Here is a 14,613-nt window from a genome sequence, read left to right as displayed (position 1 = left end):
GGCTGAAGCAGACCCCAAGTCAGTTTGAGGACCTCTGATTTAGTGCAATTTTAAAAAATGCATATAATTTTTCTGGGGACCACCAAATTTTTCTCACGGAACACCAGTTGGTCACTGCTGTAGTAAAGTATTTCTCTATCTCAGCAACTTTTAAGATGCATGTTCTTCAACTCCCAGAATTCCCTCGCCGCTATGCTGGCTGGGGGATTCTGGGAGTTTGAAATCCACACATCTGAAAAGTGGTGAAGGTCGAGATACACTTGTTTGATGTCTCAAATGTAATGGACTTATGTTACATGATCATGGACAAGTAACTTTTTGGCATGTAATTAGAGACGTAATTCCTATTTGGCGGGAATTTGAGGCAAGCAGTGAATAGAGTAGCAGAAGTGGTAAACGGATTTGCAACCCTTTGTCTTGAGGCAAATAAATATTTAGTTCAGAGATAGATAACATCTTTCAGAGGCTTTGGATTACAACTTCCATAAAGTCTTGCCATTAATGATTGGAGCTAAAGTCCAAAACATCTTTCAGAGGCTTCTCCTCCTAACAAGCGTAATCAAACCTTCTGCTAGAGAATTTGCAAAGCACCACTGCCTTAGGTTTTAGTGGAAGTTATAATAATCCAGGATGTGCTTGTCACTTGGAAGTGAACGCTTTGTATATAAACAGAAAGCAAATCTCAGTCCCTTCTAGTACTGATGATGTTACCTAGTTGGGTAATGAAACATCTGCGAGAAAACAACTTGAGTTCAGAGGGCACCAAGAACCCCACAGATCATGAATTGCCTTCCTTTGTTTTTAAAATGAAGTCTACTAACATGGAGTCAACAGAAAATTACTTGCCACATAGCAATAGTAACAACACTTTGACTTATATACCACACTCTCACCCTTCTCTAATAGCAATAGCAATAGCAGTTAGACTTATATGCTGCTTCATAGGGCTTTCAGTCCTCTCTAAGCGGTTTACAGAGTCAGCCTCTTGCCCCCAACAATCTGGGTCCTCATTTTACCCACCTCGGAAGGACGGAAGGCTGAGTCAGCCTTGAGCCTGGTGAGATTTGAACTGCCAAACTGCAGGCAGCTGACAGGCAGCAGAAGTAGCCTGAAAAACTGCACTCTAGCCACCGTGCCATCAAGGCTCTTATAGGTCAAAGGGGAGGGGGGGGGGTTAATAAAAGCTGCTTGGGTGAGCAGTCATCTTCTTATTGGAAATGCAATTCACGAGCAGGTAGATTGACTTAGATAATTTTGGACTGACATAATTTGGGTTTGCAGCAGTGGTAGGATTCAAATAATTTAACAACCAGTTCTCTGACCTAATGAACCAGCTGGGTAGGTGGGGTCAGTGGTCGTGTGACTGTGTGGGTGTGGCCAACTCAACATCACTCAGGTCGATGGGCGCTTCGCCTTAGCTGTTACAAAGCAATAAGGGTTAACCAGAGAGGCAGTTTCTGTAAGCAGGGCAATAAAGATGAGGCTAGAAACAACACCAGAATGTTTCCTTCCTGCCTTCCTTACAGGATTAGCCCTGTAAAGTGGGGAAAAAAAACAAAATTAGATTTCTTCCAACAACCGGTTCTCCGAACTGCTTAGAAAGTTAACAACCGGTTCTCCCAAATGGGTACCAGCCGGCTGAATCCCACCACTGGTTTGTAGTCAACTATACTGTTAATATGGATGTGTAAACAATCAGATTGTTCTCTAACCATTGTACATTTAAGTCAAGATGTTCTTCTTAGCTAGATCCTCCATATTTCGGGGAGTGCATTATCACAACAAGAACTTTTTAGGCATGGGGGGCTAAACAATAACAATTATTCTGCAACATAAAAGAAGTCTGAACTGGAACCGTAACAGAGGCCAGTTGTATAGATTGCCATCCTTTGAATTTAATTTGTTTTGTTTTTACAAAAGAATGCTAAGAAATGAAGCCACCCAACTTCCCCTAATTCCATAAATCATAAATTATGGGAGCAGTGTGGTATTTTCACTTGCCACACTCTTTTCCATGAATCTCATCATGGAGTCGTCACAGTGAAAAAAGAAAGAAAGAAAATCACTCTTAAGCTATTTGAATTTTCTTTTATTTCGTATTATTTGTTACCTGCAGCTCCTGGAACTTTTGTTAAGCATTTTGCCTCTCCCATCAAACTCCCTCCAGCATTTCATGTTTTGAAGCTGGCAGAGTTATGAATTGCTTTTGCTTCCCAGCCTTGGTCCTTTGTCATAATTAGAACAGCAGCATTGACTTTGGATGTATTGGATGCTGCTGAAAACGCCTGCATTGTTTTCTCGGTGCTGAAATAATTGTTCGGTGGCTTGAATGACTTAACCAGAACTCATTGCGGCTATCAAATTATTGGCAGCTTTAGGGAAGGGATGGTAGGAAAAAGATCGCTATAACCAGTTAAGTATAATCCTGTGATCTGTGGGATATTTCTAGGACAGGGGGTGTCAAACTCAAGGCCGTTGCAGCTGAAAACAGAGCTCGGGAGACTGTTTTTGCTGGCATAGGAATTCAAGAGGCCGTCGCAGCTGAAAACAGAGCTCAGGAGTCTATTTTCTCTGGCAGAGGATTGCAGGAGGTCGCCGCAGCCAAAAACGGAGCTTGGGAGCCTGTTTTCGCTGGCAGAGGGTTGCAGGAGGCTGTTGCAGCTGAAAATGGAGCTTGGGAGCCTGTTTTCGCTGGCATAGGCTTTCAAGAGGCCGTCGCAGCCGAAAACAGAGCTCAGGAGCCTATTTTCTCTGGCAGAGGATTGCAGGAGGCCTCTGCAGCCAGAAACGGAGCTTGGGAGCCTGTTTTTGCTGGCAGAGGGCTGCAGGAAGCTGTAACAGCTGAAAACGGAGCTCGGGAGTGTTACTGATTATTTGCTGGCAGAGTGCTTGGGCCACCATAGGTGCCCCCAACATGAGTGATGTTGAGCTGGGCATGGTCACCCTGGCCCCCTAAGTCCACAATTTTGAGAGGAGTTTCAGGTGGGTGGAGGGGGGGGGAGAAGCACAGTGCTCCAAGAGAAGACTCTATGGCAAGGGGAGGGTTTTCCAGTTGTCTCTGCAATTGATAGGGCTTTCAGTTATGACAGGTAGAGGAAAAAGTATGCCGCGCTAGGAGGAGATTCTATGGTGGGGGAACTGAACTTCCGGTCATCTCCAGAATTGAACAGGGGGCTTCCCGTTAGGACCTTTGTGGCTCCCGGTGTTTTCTTTTCTGTGGGAAACGAGTCCATATGGCTCTTTGAGTGTTTAAGTTTGCCGACCCCCCCTGCTCTAGAGCAGTGTTTCTCAACTTTATTTGTGGCAACCCCTGAGATATTGGAAGACTGCTATCATGTCTCCTTTTGTACTTCTTTTCCTTAAAATAGACCTACCCAGTTCCTGCAACTTTTCTTCATATGTTTTAGCCTCCAGCCCCCTAGTCATCTTTGTTGCTCTTTTCTTAAACCCCTCTGCGGCTGTTTCACTTGGTCTTTCAATGGAGATCTGAGGCTCTACCCTGAGAGGGGATGGATGAAATGGAACATATGAATGACCTTGGGGAAAGATTCTGCCTAGCAAACAATCAGACAAGAGAGGCAGGAGCCCACAGTCACTTAAGATCTTGTCAGAGGAAAAATCTTAGGAGAGATCCATCCTAAATGGACCAAGTAGTTAAAAGTGGAGTCAGGGAATTTGTGCTTTCAGATTTGCAAGATCCGGTTAATGTACACTTAACCATAAAGCAGAATGAATTACAAGGAATCCTCGACTGAACAACAGTTCATTTAGTGACTGACTCATAATTTATGACCGTCAATGGGGAACACGGATTCACTTAACAGCACTTTGACTAATTTAGCCACTACCGTCATTCCCTTAACAAGTGTAGCAAGAAAGGTTGTAAAACGGGGCAAAACTCATTCAGCAACAGAAATGATGGGCTCAGTTGTGGTCATAAGTCAAGGACTACCCATAATCTGGTCTTGATTCTTCTCAGGTTTATCTGGGAGGGCTGACATCAGTCTTGCAATTTGGAGTTTCTTTCTCTGACCTTTAAGTGACTGATGGCTTCTGGCTCTCTTCTCTGTTTCCTACGCAGAATTTTCTCTTCTTTCCCCCCCAAAGTTATTTATACATCCCATTACAATGGAACCACGGCTGAAAAGAACATTGATCTAATTAGGCAAATAGAGTTGATATGATTATACCCCATGCATTTTCTTCTGTCAAGTAAAAATAATAACTTTCAGATGAGGTTTCTGCAGTTTCACCCCAAAGATTTGGGAGAACTCATAGAGACTGGATTTGTGACAAGGAGATTTTTTTTTTCATTGTTGTTAGTTGCGAAGTCATGTCCAACCCATCACGACTCCATGGACAACATTCCTCCAGGTCTTCCTGTCCTCTACCATCTCCTGGAGTCCATTAAAGCTCACGTTGACTGCTTCAGTGACTCCATCCAGCCACCTCCTTCTCTGTCGTCCCCTTCTTTTGCCCTCCGTCTTTCCCAGCATTAGGCTCTTCTCCAGGGAGTCCTTCCTTCTTATTAGGTGGACAAAGTATTTGAATTTCATCTTCAGGATCTGGCCTTCTAAAGAGCAGTCAGGGTTGATCTCCTCTAGGACTGACCGGTTTGACCACCTTGCAGTTCAAGGGACTCACAGGAGTCTTCTCCAGCACCAGAGTTGAAAGGCCTCCATTCTTTGGTGCTCAGCCTTTCTTATGGTCCATCCTTCACAGCCATACATTGCAGCTGGGAAAACCATAGCCTTGACTATACACACTTTTGTTGGCAGGGTGATGTCTCTGCTTTTTAGTATCCTGGCTAATTTGCCATAGCTTTCCTCCCCAGGAGCAAGCTTCTTTTAATTTCTTGGCTGTAGTCCCCATCTGTTGTGATCTTGGAGCCTAGGAAAATAAAATCTGTCACTACCTCCAAGAAAGTTTCTTGAAGTAGGAGTATTTGAGTAACAGCATCCCAGGGGTGAATTCCAGCAGGTTCTGACAGGTTCTGGATTACTGGTAGCAGAAATTTTGAATAGTTCGGAGAACCGGCAAATACCATCTCTGGCTGGCCCCAGAGTGGGGTGGGAATGGAGATTTTGCAATTCTTCCTCTGGAGTGGGATGGGAGTGGAGATTTTGCAGTATCCTTCCCGTGCCATGCCTACCAAGCCACGCCCACAGAACCGGTAGTAAAAAAAATTGAATTTCACCACTGCAGCAATCTATTCTATATTTCTTGAAAAGATAAAGCATCATTTATATTGTGCATGCAGAATTCCACCCCCCACACACACACCTCCAAATTTTCTTGTGGCTTAAATCATTAAAATCTAACTGAGGATATTGATTCCACATACTTTAGTAAACAAAACTAAAACAATATGCCAGGTTAATTTTATAAATTTTTAAAGCCCTAAATGTTTCACAGAGGGGAAAATTAATGAAGTATATTTTAAATGTTTATTAAATCAGTTTGAAGGTTTATTGAGAGATTTTTATTGCCTCACTTGAATGAAAAGAAACAGACGTTCACCTGAATGCTTTCTCTTTGAGATTTCCTTTAAATTTTAAGGAAATCACAAAGTCGCCAAAATATTTAATCTGCTAAATTTAATATGCATGAAGAACTATACTCAAGAAAGGCATTTTTCTCTCTCCTAGGGGTAGATTAAGATTTTATTGGCTTTGTATCTGCTCCATTTATCCAGCCTGATTTGTTTGTCTTTCTAAAGAATGTCCAATAGCTGCAAAAATGAATTTCCATAGAAATACAGAATGGTGAGAAATTTGCTGGAAAATAACCACTTACTGTACATTCTTTCTGCGCTGTCCTATTTTTAAGTTCGACTACAAGTAGTCCTCCACTTAGCAATAGCAATAGCAGTTAGACTTATATACCGCTTCATAGGGCTTTCAGCCCTCTCTAAGCGGTTTACAGAGTCAGCATATCGCCCCCACAGTCTGGGTCCTCATTTCACCCGCCTCGGAAGGATGGAAGGCTGAGTCAACCTTGAGCCGGTGAGATTAGAACCGCTGAACTGCAGATAACCACTGCGCCACCTCGGCACTTACGTCCACTTAGTGACCCTTTGAAGTTACAACGGCACAAGTGTCTTATAAATGGCTGTTTTTCACACACACAACTGTGGCAGCATCCCCATGGTCACGAGGTCAAAATTTGGATGCTTGGCAACTGACTCATGATGGATGCAGTGTCCAGGACTCATGTGATTTGATAAGCAAAGTCAATGTGGAAGCCAGACTCACTTAAAAACCACGTTGCTCACTTAACAACTGCAATGATTCACTTAACAACTGCTGCAAGAAAGGTTGTAAAACAAGGCAAAACTACTCACTTAATAACTGTCTCACTTAGCAACCGAAATTTGGGGCTCAATTGTGGCTGTAAGCCAAGGACTATCTGTACAAGGTGATATGAAAAAAATAATAATGAACAGGCTGGAGAATAGCTGTAAAAAGGTAAAGGTTCCCCTTGCACACATGTGCTAGTCATTCCCGACTCCAGGGGGCGGTGCTCATCGTTTCAAAGCCGAAGAGCCAGCGATGCCCAAAGATGTCTCCATGGTCATTTGGCCGGCATGACTAAATGCAGAAGGTGCACGGAATGTTATTACCTTCCTACCAAAGGTGGTTCCTATTTTTCTACTTGCATTTTTACATGCTTTCGAACTGCTAGGTTGGCAGAAGCTGGGACAAGTAACGGGAGCTCACTCCATTACACGGCGCTAGGGATTCGAACCGCAGAACTGCCGACCTCTCTGATCGACAAGCTCAGCGTCTTAAATGAAAGTTTTGTGTGTTCCCTCTGAAAAAAAGAAGTTACCTTTATGGGCAGTAGGTGGTGAATATTGGGACAGAGGAATAGATTGGGTAAAATGCTATTCATTCATGTGTGTAAATTAACCTGACTTTTCTCTCTTTCTCTGCTCTCTGTTTTGCTGAATGGAAGCGAGAAAAAGCTTATCACAGATGCTCTGAGCAGAAACCAATTTTTGAAAAGGCTGGACCTTCAACAGATCAGAGACATGGTAGAATGTATGTACGGAAGGACATACCAGCAAGGAAACTACATAATCAAACAAGGAGAACCTGGCAACCATTTATTCGTACTGGCAGGTTGGTAACCATTTTAGTTGTCTGTTTAAATAATAAACTCTGAAATTATGCTTCTAAGGCTTAGACTGCTAATAGTGTTGTGGCCCACCAGCAGAGCTGGTGGCAGGCTCAGACAGTGAGGAGGTTGGAGAGAAACATGGGCCAGTCCTGGAGCCTGGGGAAGGCTCTGATGAGTTCTCTGCGTCGGAAACAGAGATGGGGCCAGAGCCATCCAACAGTTATCAGTTGCCGTCGGAGTGGGGCAGAAGAACAGTTGGAGCCTGTTCCCAGTATGCACATGCGCAGAGCTGCCAGGAGAAGGGAACAGTTAAGGAACAAGGGCCGACTCAGGAGTAAAGGCATAGGTGGACGGTGAATGGCCCCTCCCGTAGGGAACAAAGAGGAGCGAAAAGGGAGTGGAGTTTGCAGGAGACAATTTGTTTGTTTAATTAGTGTGGAGATTTGTTCGTGACTCTCAGAGACTCCTTGCCAAATATTTTCTTGTACAGCCGTTGTGTTTGGAAGACATCGGCCTGGCAGCTCTCCAAGCCTGATAAGGTCTGTGGTTGTCAATTCACCCTTGAAAGACTGTTTGCCGGGACTTTGCTGGATGTGAGTGAGAGGAATTCACATTAGCTTAATAAAAAGGGGTTTTTGTCTGGACAAGGAGTCTGCTTTGAGATTTTGTGACGCCTAGGTCAGAACAAATACAAGGAAAGCTTTATTGGGATTATTAAAATAATCAGAAAAAGAGAAAAGGTAACACAAAGATGCATATATTTATAAAAAAAGCTTTAAAGTATGTGACAAATTCAACAGAACACACATACATACACACACACACATATGTAATTACACTAAACAGTTACAATTCTCTATATAATTTTCTAAAGTGAAAAATATATGGAAGATAGATGGATGGATGGATGGATGGATGGATGGATGGGACGGAGGGAGGGAGGGAGGGAGAGAGAGAGAATGAGAGAGAGAGAGAGAGAGAGATGATACGTAGTTAGGCAGTCAGTCAGATAAATGTTGCTTTTTTTAATCTATTGCATTTTACGTAAATGGTATGAGCAATTTCTCAGGCCTGGCTTTTTTTAAACAGTTTGGGATTCCAAGTTGGGTCTCAAAAGGTGTTAGTGCAGGTGCATAACTGAGATTTTGCTCTTCTTTTGCTTTCTACCATTATTCTACTCAAGAAATAAATTCGACTTAAAGAAGAATGCCTAGAATTGGAGCAACGGGAAGACATCGCTCTTTCTAAACTCTTCCTGATGTAAAACCCAAACATATAAAAAACATTTTGCATATACAGTTTATGAGTCAAGAGGTGTCCTTAAATAACCTTGGCTAATTCTGTCTCTTGGTTTGATCCTGACAAAACTTACACGGCCGCAGTTCTGAAGACATCAATAACTGAATTGAATTAGTTCAAATTAAGCGTTAAAATCAATACTAGGAGAGAAATAGCATTAAGGGCAAATCTGTCCTTTCCTGCTGCCCAAATGTTCATCTCCAATTTCCACTGACGTCTCTTAGTTGCCAGAACAATCGTTTCCTTCTTTAGCAAAATCGGTATTTTTGTGAACAGCATGCTGTGAAACAGTCTGTTTTATTTTTATTTATTTTTTCATCCTGAAGGAAGCAATTACTCACAATGAAGAAAATACGCCACCAAGTTTAGAGGTTCTCCTACATGTGATACATTCAGCCTTTGGTTGAAGCAAGAAATTAAGTTTAGTCTACAGAAAGAAGGATTGTTAGCAGTAATGCGATCCATTCTTCAACCGCAATAAAAACGAGGAAATGAAAAACCCCTGAGCAGAATTTTGAGAAAGAGATTATAGCTGACTTTTGCTATCTTTCTCTCAAATCGTGTTTGAGACTCATGGAGAGGTTTCAACTTTTTAATACGCGCGCACGCATACCAGGGGTGGGCTTCAAAAATTTTAGCAAGGGGTTCTCTGCCAGGTTGCTGGGTGGGTGTGGCCATTGTGTCCATGACCTAGTCGGTGGGTGGGAGATTTTTGCCCTCCCCAGGCTCCGGAAGCTTTCCTCGAGCCTCTGGGAGAGCGAAAACGGCCTCCCCAGGTTCCGGAGGCCACCTGGAGGCTGGAAGCACAGGCCCATTTCCAGAATTTCCAGTAGGCCTGTTTTTCACCCTCCCCGAGCCTCTGCACTTACCTGCATCCAAAATGGGCCGTGTGGGGACTCCTTGGAGGGGTGGAGTGGGGTGGGCGCGGCCAGCCAGTAGTGGGATTTGGATGTTCTCTGAACTGCACAGAATCTTAGCTAGAGGTTCTCCCGAACCCCTGCAAACTCCCAGCATCCCACCCCTGATGCATACATACATACATGCACGTATTCTACAAACTAGTTATGGTATGTACAGCTTGTCCTCGACTTACGACAGTTCATTTAGTGACGGTTCAAAGTTACAGCACCGAAAAAAGTGACCATTTTTCACATTTACGACCATTGCAGCAGCCCGTTGGTCACGCGATTCACATTAGGATGCTTGGCAACAGGTTCATATTTATGACGGTTTCAGTGTCCCGGGATCATGTGGTCCCCTTTTCGGACCTTCTGACAAACCGAGTCGATGGAGAAGCCAGGTACATTTAACGACCAGGTTGCTAACTTAACCATTGTAGTGTTTCACTTAACAACTTTGGCAAGTTTATGTTTCAGTTTGCCAAAGTTGTTAAGTGAAACACCACAATGGTTAAGTTAGCAACCTGGTCGTTAAAACATAAACTGAGATTCAAAATAGACACACCAACAACAATAGAAAAAGAAAGGGAGAGAGGAGGAAAGAATGAAAGGAAGACAGGGGAAAGAAGAAAGAGGTAAGGAGAGGAGGATGGAAAGGAGAGAAAGAGGAGGGGAGAGGGTAGGAAGGGGAAGAGGAAGAGCAGGACTAGGAGAAAGGTACGGGAGGAAGGAAGGGGAAGGAGAGGAGGAAGGAAGAAAGTAGAGAAGGGAGAGAGGGTGGAAAGAAAGAGGTAAGGAGAGGAGGATGGAAAGGAGAGAAAGAGGAGGAGAGAGGGTAGGAAGGGGAAGAGGAAGAGCAGGAGTAGGAGAAAGGTACAGGAAGAAGGAAGGGAAAGGAGAGGAGGAAGGAAGAAAGTAGAGAAGGGAGGGAGGGAGAAAAGAAAGGGAAAATAAGGTGGTGTTACAACAGGAGGAAGGGATGGTAAACAAAGCAACCCAAACTGTATATTATAACCTATTAAATGAAATAATAAATGTATAAGAATGATAAATGTTAAAACACCTGTAACCAAACGACATGCTGTATGTGATGATGGGGGGGGGTTTGTGTTTTTTTGTTTTGTTTTTTTCATTGTTGTGTGTATGTGTTGTCTATGTAATAAAAATAAAAATAAATCTAAAAAAAAAGAACTTTGGCAAGAAAGTTGTAAAAGGGGGCACAATTCACTTAACAAATGTCTCGCAACAGAAAGTTTGGGCTCAGTTGTGGTCATAAGTTGAGGACTCCCTGTGCTTAGAGGAAGAGACTAAGAACATACCTAACCTAAATGACTTGATAGGACAGGTAGTTGTCCTTAGGGAAAGGCAGTTTCACAGATAACCTGAGTCTATGACATCCAGAATAAAACAGTGATGGCACATCTATGGCATGTGTGCCATAGGTGGCATATGGAGCCCTCTTTGTGGGCACGCGATCCGTCGCCCAGATCAGCTCCACTGCGCATGCGTGAGGGCCTCCCACCAGCCAGCGGATTTTCAAATCTCTGCCGCCCCTGCGGGAGAAGCACCCACATGCACCGAGGGGGGTGGGGGTGAGGGGGGGTTGGGAGAGATCCCATGCACGGGGGAGCACGGGGAATTTCACTTATAAAGCCCTTCATGGTATTGGACCTGGGTACTTGAGAGACCGCCTGCTGCCAATTACCTCCCAAAGACCCATTAGATCACACAGATTAGGCCTCCTCCGGGTACCGTCTACTAGCCAATGTCATCTGGCCACTACCCGGGGGAGGGCCTTCTCTGTGGCAGCTCCGGCCCTTTGGAACGAGCTCCCCGCAGAGATTCGGACCCTCACCTCTCTCCAGGCCTTCTGAAAAGCCGTTAAAACCTGGCTGTGTCGATGAGTTCCCTTCCCCTCTCGAATCGTGTGGCTGTTGGTTGTTTTAAATGCCCTGTACTTTTTGTTGTAGTTTTTGTGTTTCCCTTCCCCTCCTTGGGTTTGTGCGCCGCCCTGAGTCCCGCTGGGAATAGGGCGGCATATAAATAAAATGAACCTCGAACCTCGAACCTCGAATTCCCCCTGGACCATTTTTTGTCCCAGGAGGCCTGCTAGGCCCAAAACAGGGTGGGGGGGGCAGGGTGTGTGTGTGGGCGGGCAGGCACGCACCCCAACATCCCCACACACTGTTGGCTAACATCATTGGAATAGAATATAGAATTGAACTTGGGATTTTGTAGTTCTGTCTCTCCCACTGAACTTTAAGTCCTTACTATGATCACGAATGTTTAAGAAGAAAAATCACACACCAAATGTAACACAAGCCCCCTCCTTTAACAACAACCCAAAAAATCTTTTTTTTTTTAAAAAAAAAGACACTTGGATAAACAAGGGAGTAAGCTTATTTGAGCATGCATTTGCATAATTAAATTACTGACAATTTGAAGCTGCGATTAGTTTGTAATTAAATAGGCACTTGCTAAATTTATTCAGTCAAGCTTGTTAACAAAAGTCAAGTTAAAAATGAAAGGCAGATTAATGTTTTTGAAAGAGGTACAAAAACAATAAAAGGAAAGCAGAGTTTAATACACCATTACATCATTTTGATTTTTTTTTACTTTGTTTTTTTTCTAACAGAAGGTAGATTGGAGGTTTATCAGCAAAACAAATTTCTGTCATCCATTCCTGTGTGGACAGCTTTTGGAGAACTGGCTATTTTATATAATTGCACAAGGACAGCCTCAGTAAAAGGTGAGTAGGATTGTTGCTGAAAACATAGCAAAAAAACAAGAATATAGTCCATAGTTCCATGGTGAGGGTATTTTCCCTGATAGCTGGGATTTTGTGAGGGGATTAAATTCAGAAATTTGTGAATGAAACCTATGTATGATATTATTATTTCTCCTGCCATGTTTCCCAGTTAACAATAGTTGTTGTTGTTAGTTGCGAAGTCGTGTCCAACCCATCATGACCCCATGGACAACATTCCTCCAGGCCTTCCTGTCCTCTACCATCCTCTGGAGTCTATTTAAGCTCACGCTGACTGCTTCAGTGGCTCTATCCAGCCACCTCTTCTCTGCCGTCCCCTTCTTCTTTTGCCCTCCATCATTCCCAGCATGTGGCTCTTCTCCAGGGAGTCCTTCCTTCTCATTAGGTGGCCAAAGTATTGGAGTTTCATCTTCAGGATCTGGCCTTCTAAAGAGCAGTCAGGGTTGATCTCCTCTAGGACTGACTGGTTGGATCTTCTAGCAGTCCAAGGGACTCGCAGGAGTCTTCTCCAGCACCAGAGTTCAAAGGCCTCAATTCTTTGGCACTCAGCCTTCCTTATGGTCCAACTTTCACAGCCATACATTGCAACTGGGAAAACCATAACGATAGTAGGGAAATGCACAATTCGAGGACACCCTGAATACTTTCTTATTAGAGATGAGAATGAAGAAATATATGGAATAGAACTGATCAGTTTCTCTACTAAATCCAGTTCCCTGAAAATGTCACATCCGCATAGAAAACATTGAAGTTATATGCAAAGTTGTATTCTCCAGATGTTACTAATAACATAAAGTTTTAACAACAACTTTGCATCACCATTGTACCAAAGTACACAAACTTTCAGGTCCCAATCAGTGCATTTCTTTTTTAAAATTTTTTATTCATAAACATTTTGAATACAATGTATCATCAGGGTATATCATTTCCAAAAAAAGAAAAAAAAACAAGACAGTAAAATATTACCATATATACTGGTAGCAATAGTAATAATATAACAATGATTTTGCCTGTTTCTTTTTATATTAGCTTATTTATAATTCTGTTAATATATTGGCATATTTATAATTATAGGCCATCTTTATATTTAGTTTGTACATAGCAATAATCTTTCTTCATCTAATTTCTACTTCTTATCTGTAACCACTCATAGAATCTATTCCATATCAAGTAATATTCTGTGTCATCTTTAACTTTTATTTTTAAAGTCAGCCTGTCCATCTCAGCGCAATCTAATATTTTCCGAATTACATCTGGTGGAGAATTCTCATTCTTCCAGTATTTTGCAAATATAATCCTTGCTGCTGCCAGTACATCCAAAAACTAAATATGTAGTCCCATCCGGCATCATACCCAACTGAAATACTTCTGGTTTCAGGTCTATACATTGTTTAATCACCTTTTCTAACCAGGTGTATATTTTCTTCCAGTACTTTCTTGCTTTCATACAAGTTCACCAGATATGATAGTAAGTACCTGGGGTCTGATTGCATTTCCAGCATGAACCAATCAGTGAATTTCTAATGTCATCACAAACTTCCTTTATATACATTTATGAATAAAGACCAGAGGTGGGTTCCTACCAGCACCTATTCGGTAGAACCGGTTCGTCAAATATACCGAACCGGTTAGAAGAGGTTCTACCAGTGGACCCAGAAAATAGGCCACACCTACAGAAGAGCTTCCAAACTTTTTTGAAACCCACCACTGGTCCTGCGCCACAAGCATAGCCCAATTTTACCCCAACCATGCTCAGGTTTTCTATGCAAAGTAGAATCTCTAATCTGGACATCCTCATGCATTCTGACATACTATGGCAGAGCAAGAAGTATGCAAAAGTACTCAATGTTTTTAACGCATATGAATGCAGAGGATGACTACATTCAAAATTAGCTTCTTACACTATTTGATTTATAGATAACTTTGGAAGATATTGTATAACAGTTGAATCATTATTCTGAAATGTTTTGGGCAACTACATTTATTTGTCTACAATATTTGTAGGTCAACTTCCCAAGAAAATTGATAGAAGTGGTGAGCAAGGTAAACAAAAAAAAATGTGTGAGTAATGAAGTATGAAGCTCAGTGTTAACACCTGGGAGAGAGAGTGTGAAGATATTCTCAGTGGCACTAAGAACTTTAGTAAACATCATTATTTGAGAAAATGTGTTCTGAATGTACATGGGTATTGTACTGTACGCTAGAATTGTCTGCTTTTCTGTTTTCTCTCTCTCTAGCTGTTACCAGTGTGAAAACATGGGCATTAGACAGAGAGGTTTTCCAAAACATCATGAGGAGAACAGCTCAAACAAGGCATGACCAATATAGAAACTTTCTGAGAAGGTAAACGTGGCATATATGCATCCTTCTTTTTTTTTTTTTTTAAATATCCTCAGATAAAAATAGGATATTCCGAGACAAGAATTTGCTGGGCAATATTTTGGTTCTACTTATATAAAATCTTATGATCTCAAAAAAAAAAAAAAAGTAAAGGGAAAGAAAAATGAAATATTTGGGTTGATAACT

At 42.4% G+C, this 14,613-nt stretch overlaps 1 protein-coding gene across 1 annotated transcript in view; it reads left to right on the top strand.

The window, feature by feature from the left end:
* Positions 1–14,613, top strand: part of PRKG2 (protein kinase cGMP-dependent 2) — a 104,260-nt gene that overhangs the window by 34,063 nt on the left and 55,584 nt on the right. The window contains exons 3-5 of the mRNA XM_032224665.1: positions 6,958–7,124; positions 11,956–12,069; positions 14,325–14,430. Of these exons, the coding sequence (XP_032080556.1) occupies positions 6,958–7,124; positions 11,956–12,069; positions 14,325–14,430 (387 nt within the window). The remainder of the gene's footprint in view (positions 1–6,957; positions 7,125–11,955; positions 12,070–14,324; positions 14,431–14,613) is intronic.

The sequence above is a fragment of the Thamnophis elegans genome, chromosome 9, assembly GCF_009769535.1.
Source record: "Thamnophis elegans isolate rThaEle1 chromosome 9, rThaEle1.pri, whole genome shotgun sequence".
Classification (NCBI taxonomy): domain Eukaryota; kingdom Metazoa; phylum Chordata; class Lepidosauria; order Squamata; family Colubridae; genus Thamnophis; species Thamnophis elegans.
This window is presented reverse-complemented; position numbering and strand designations above follow the sequence as displayed.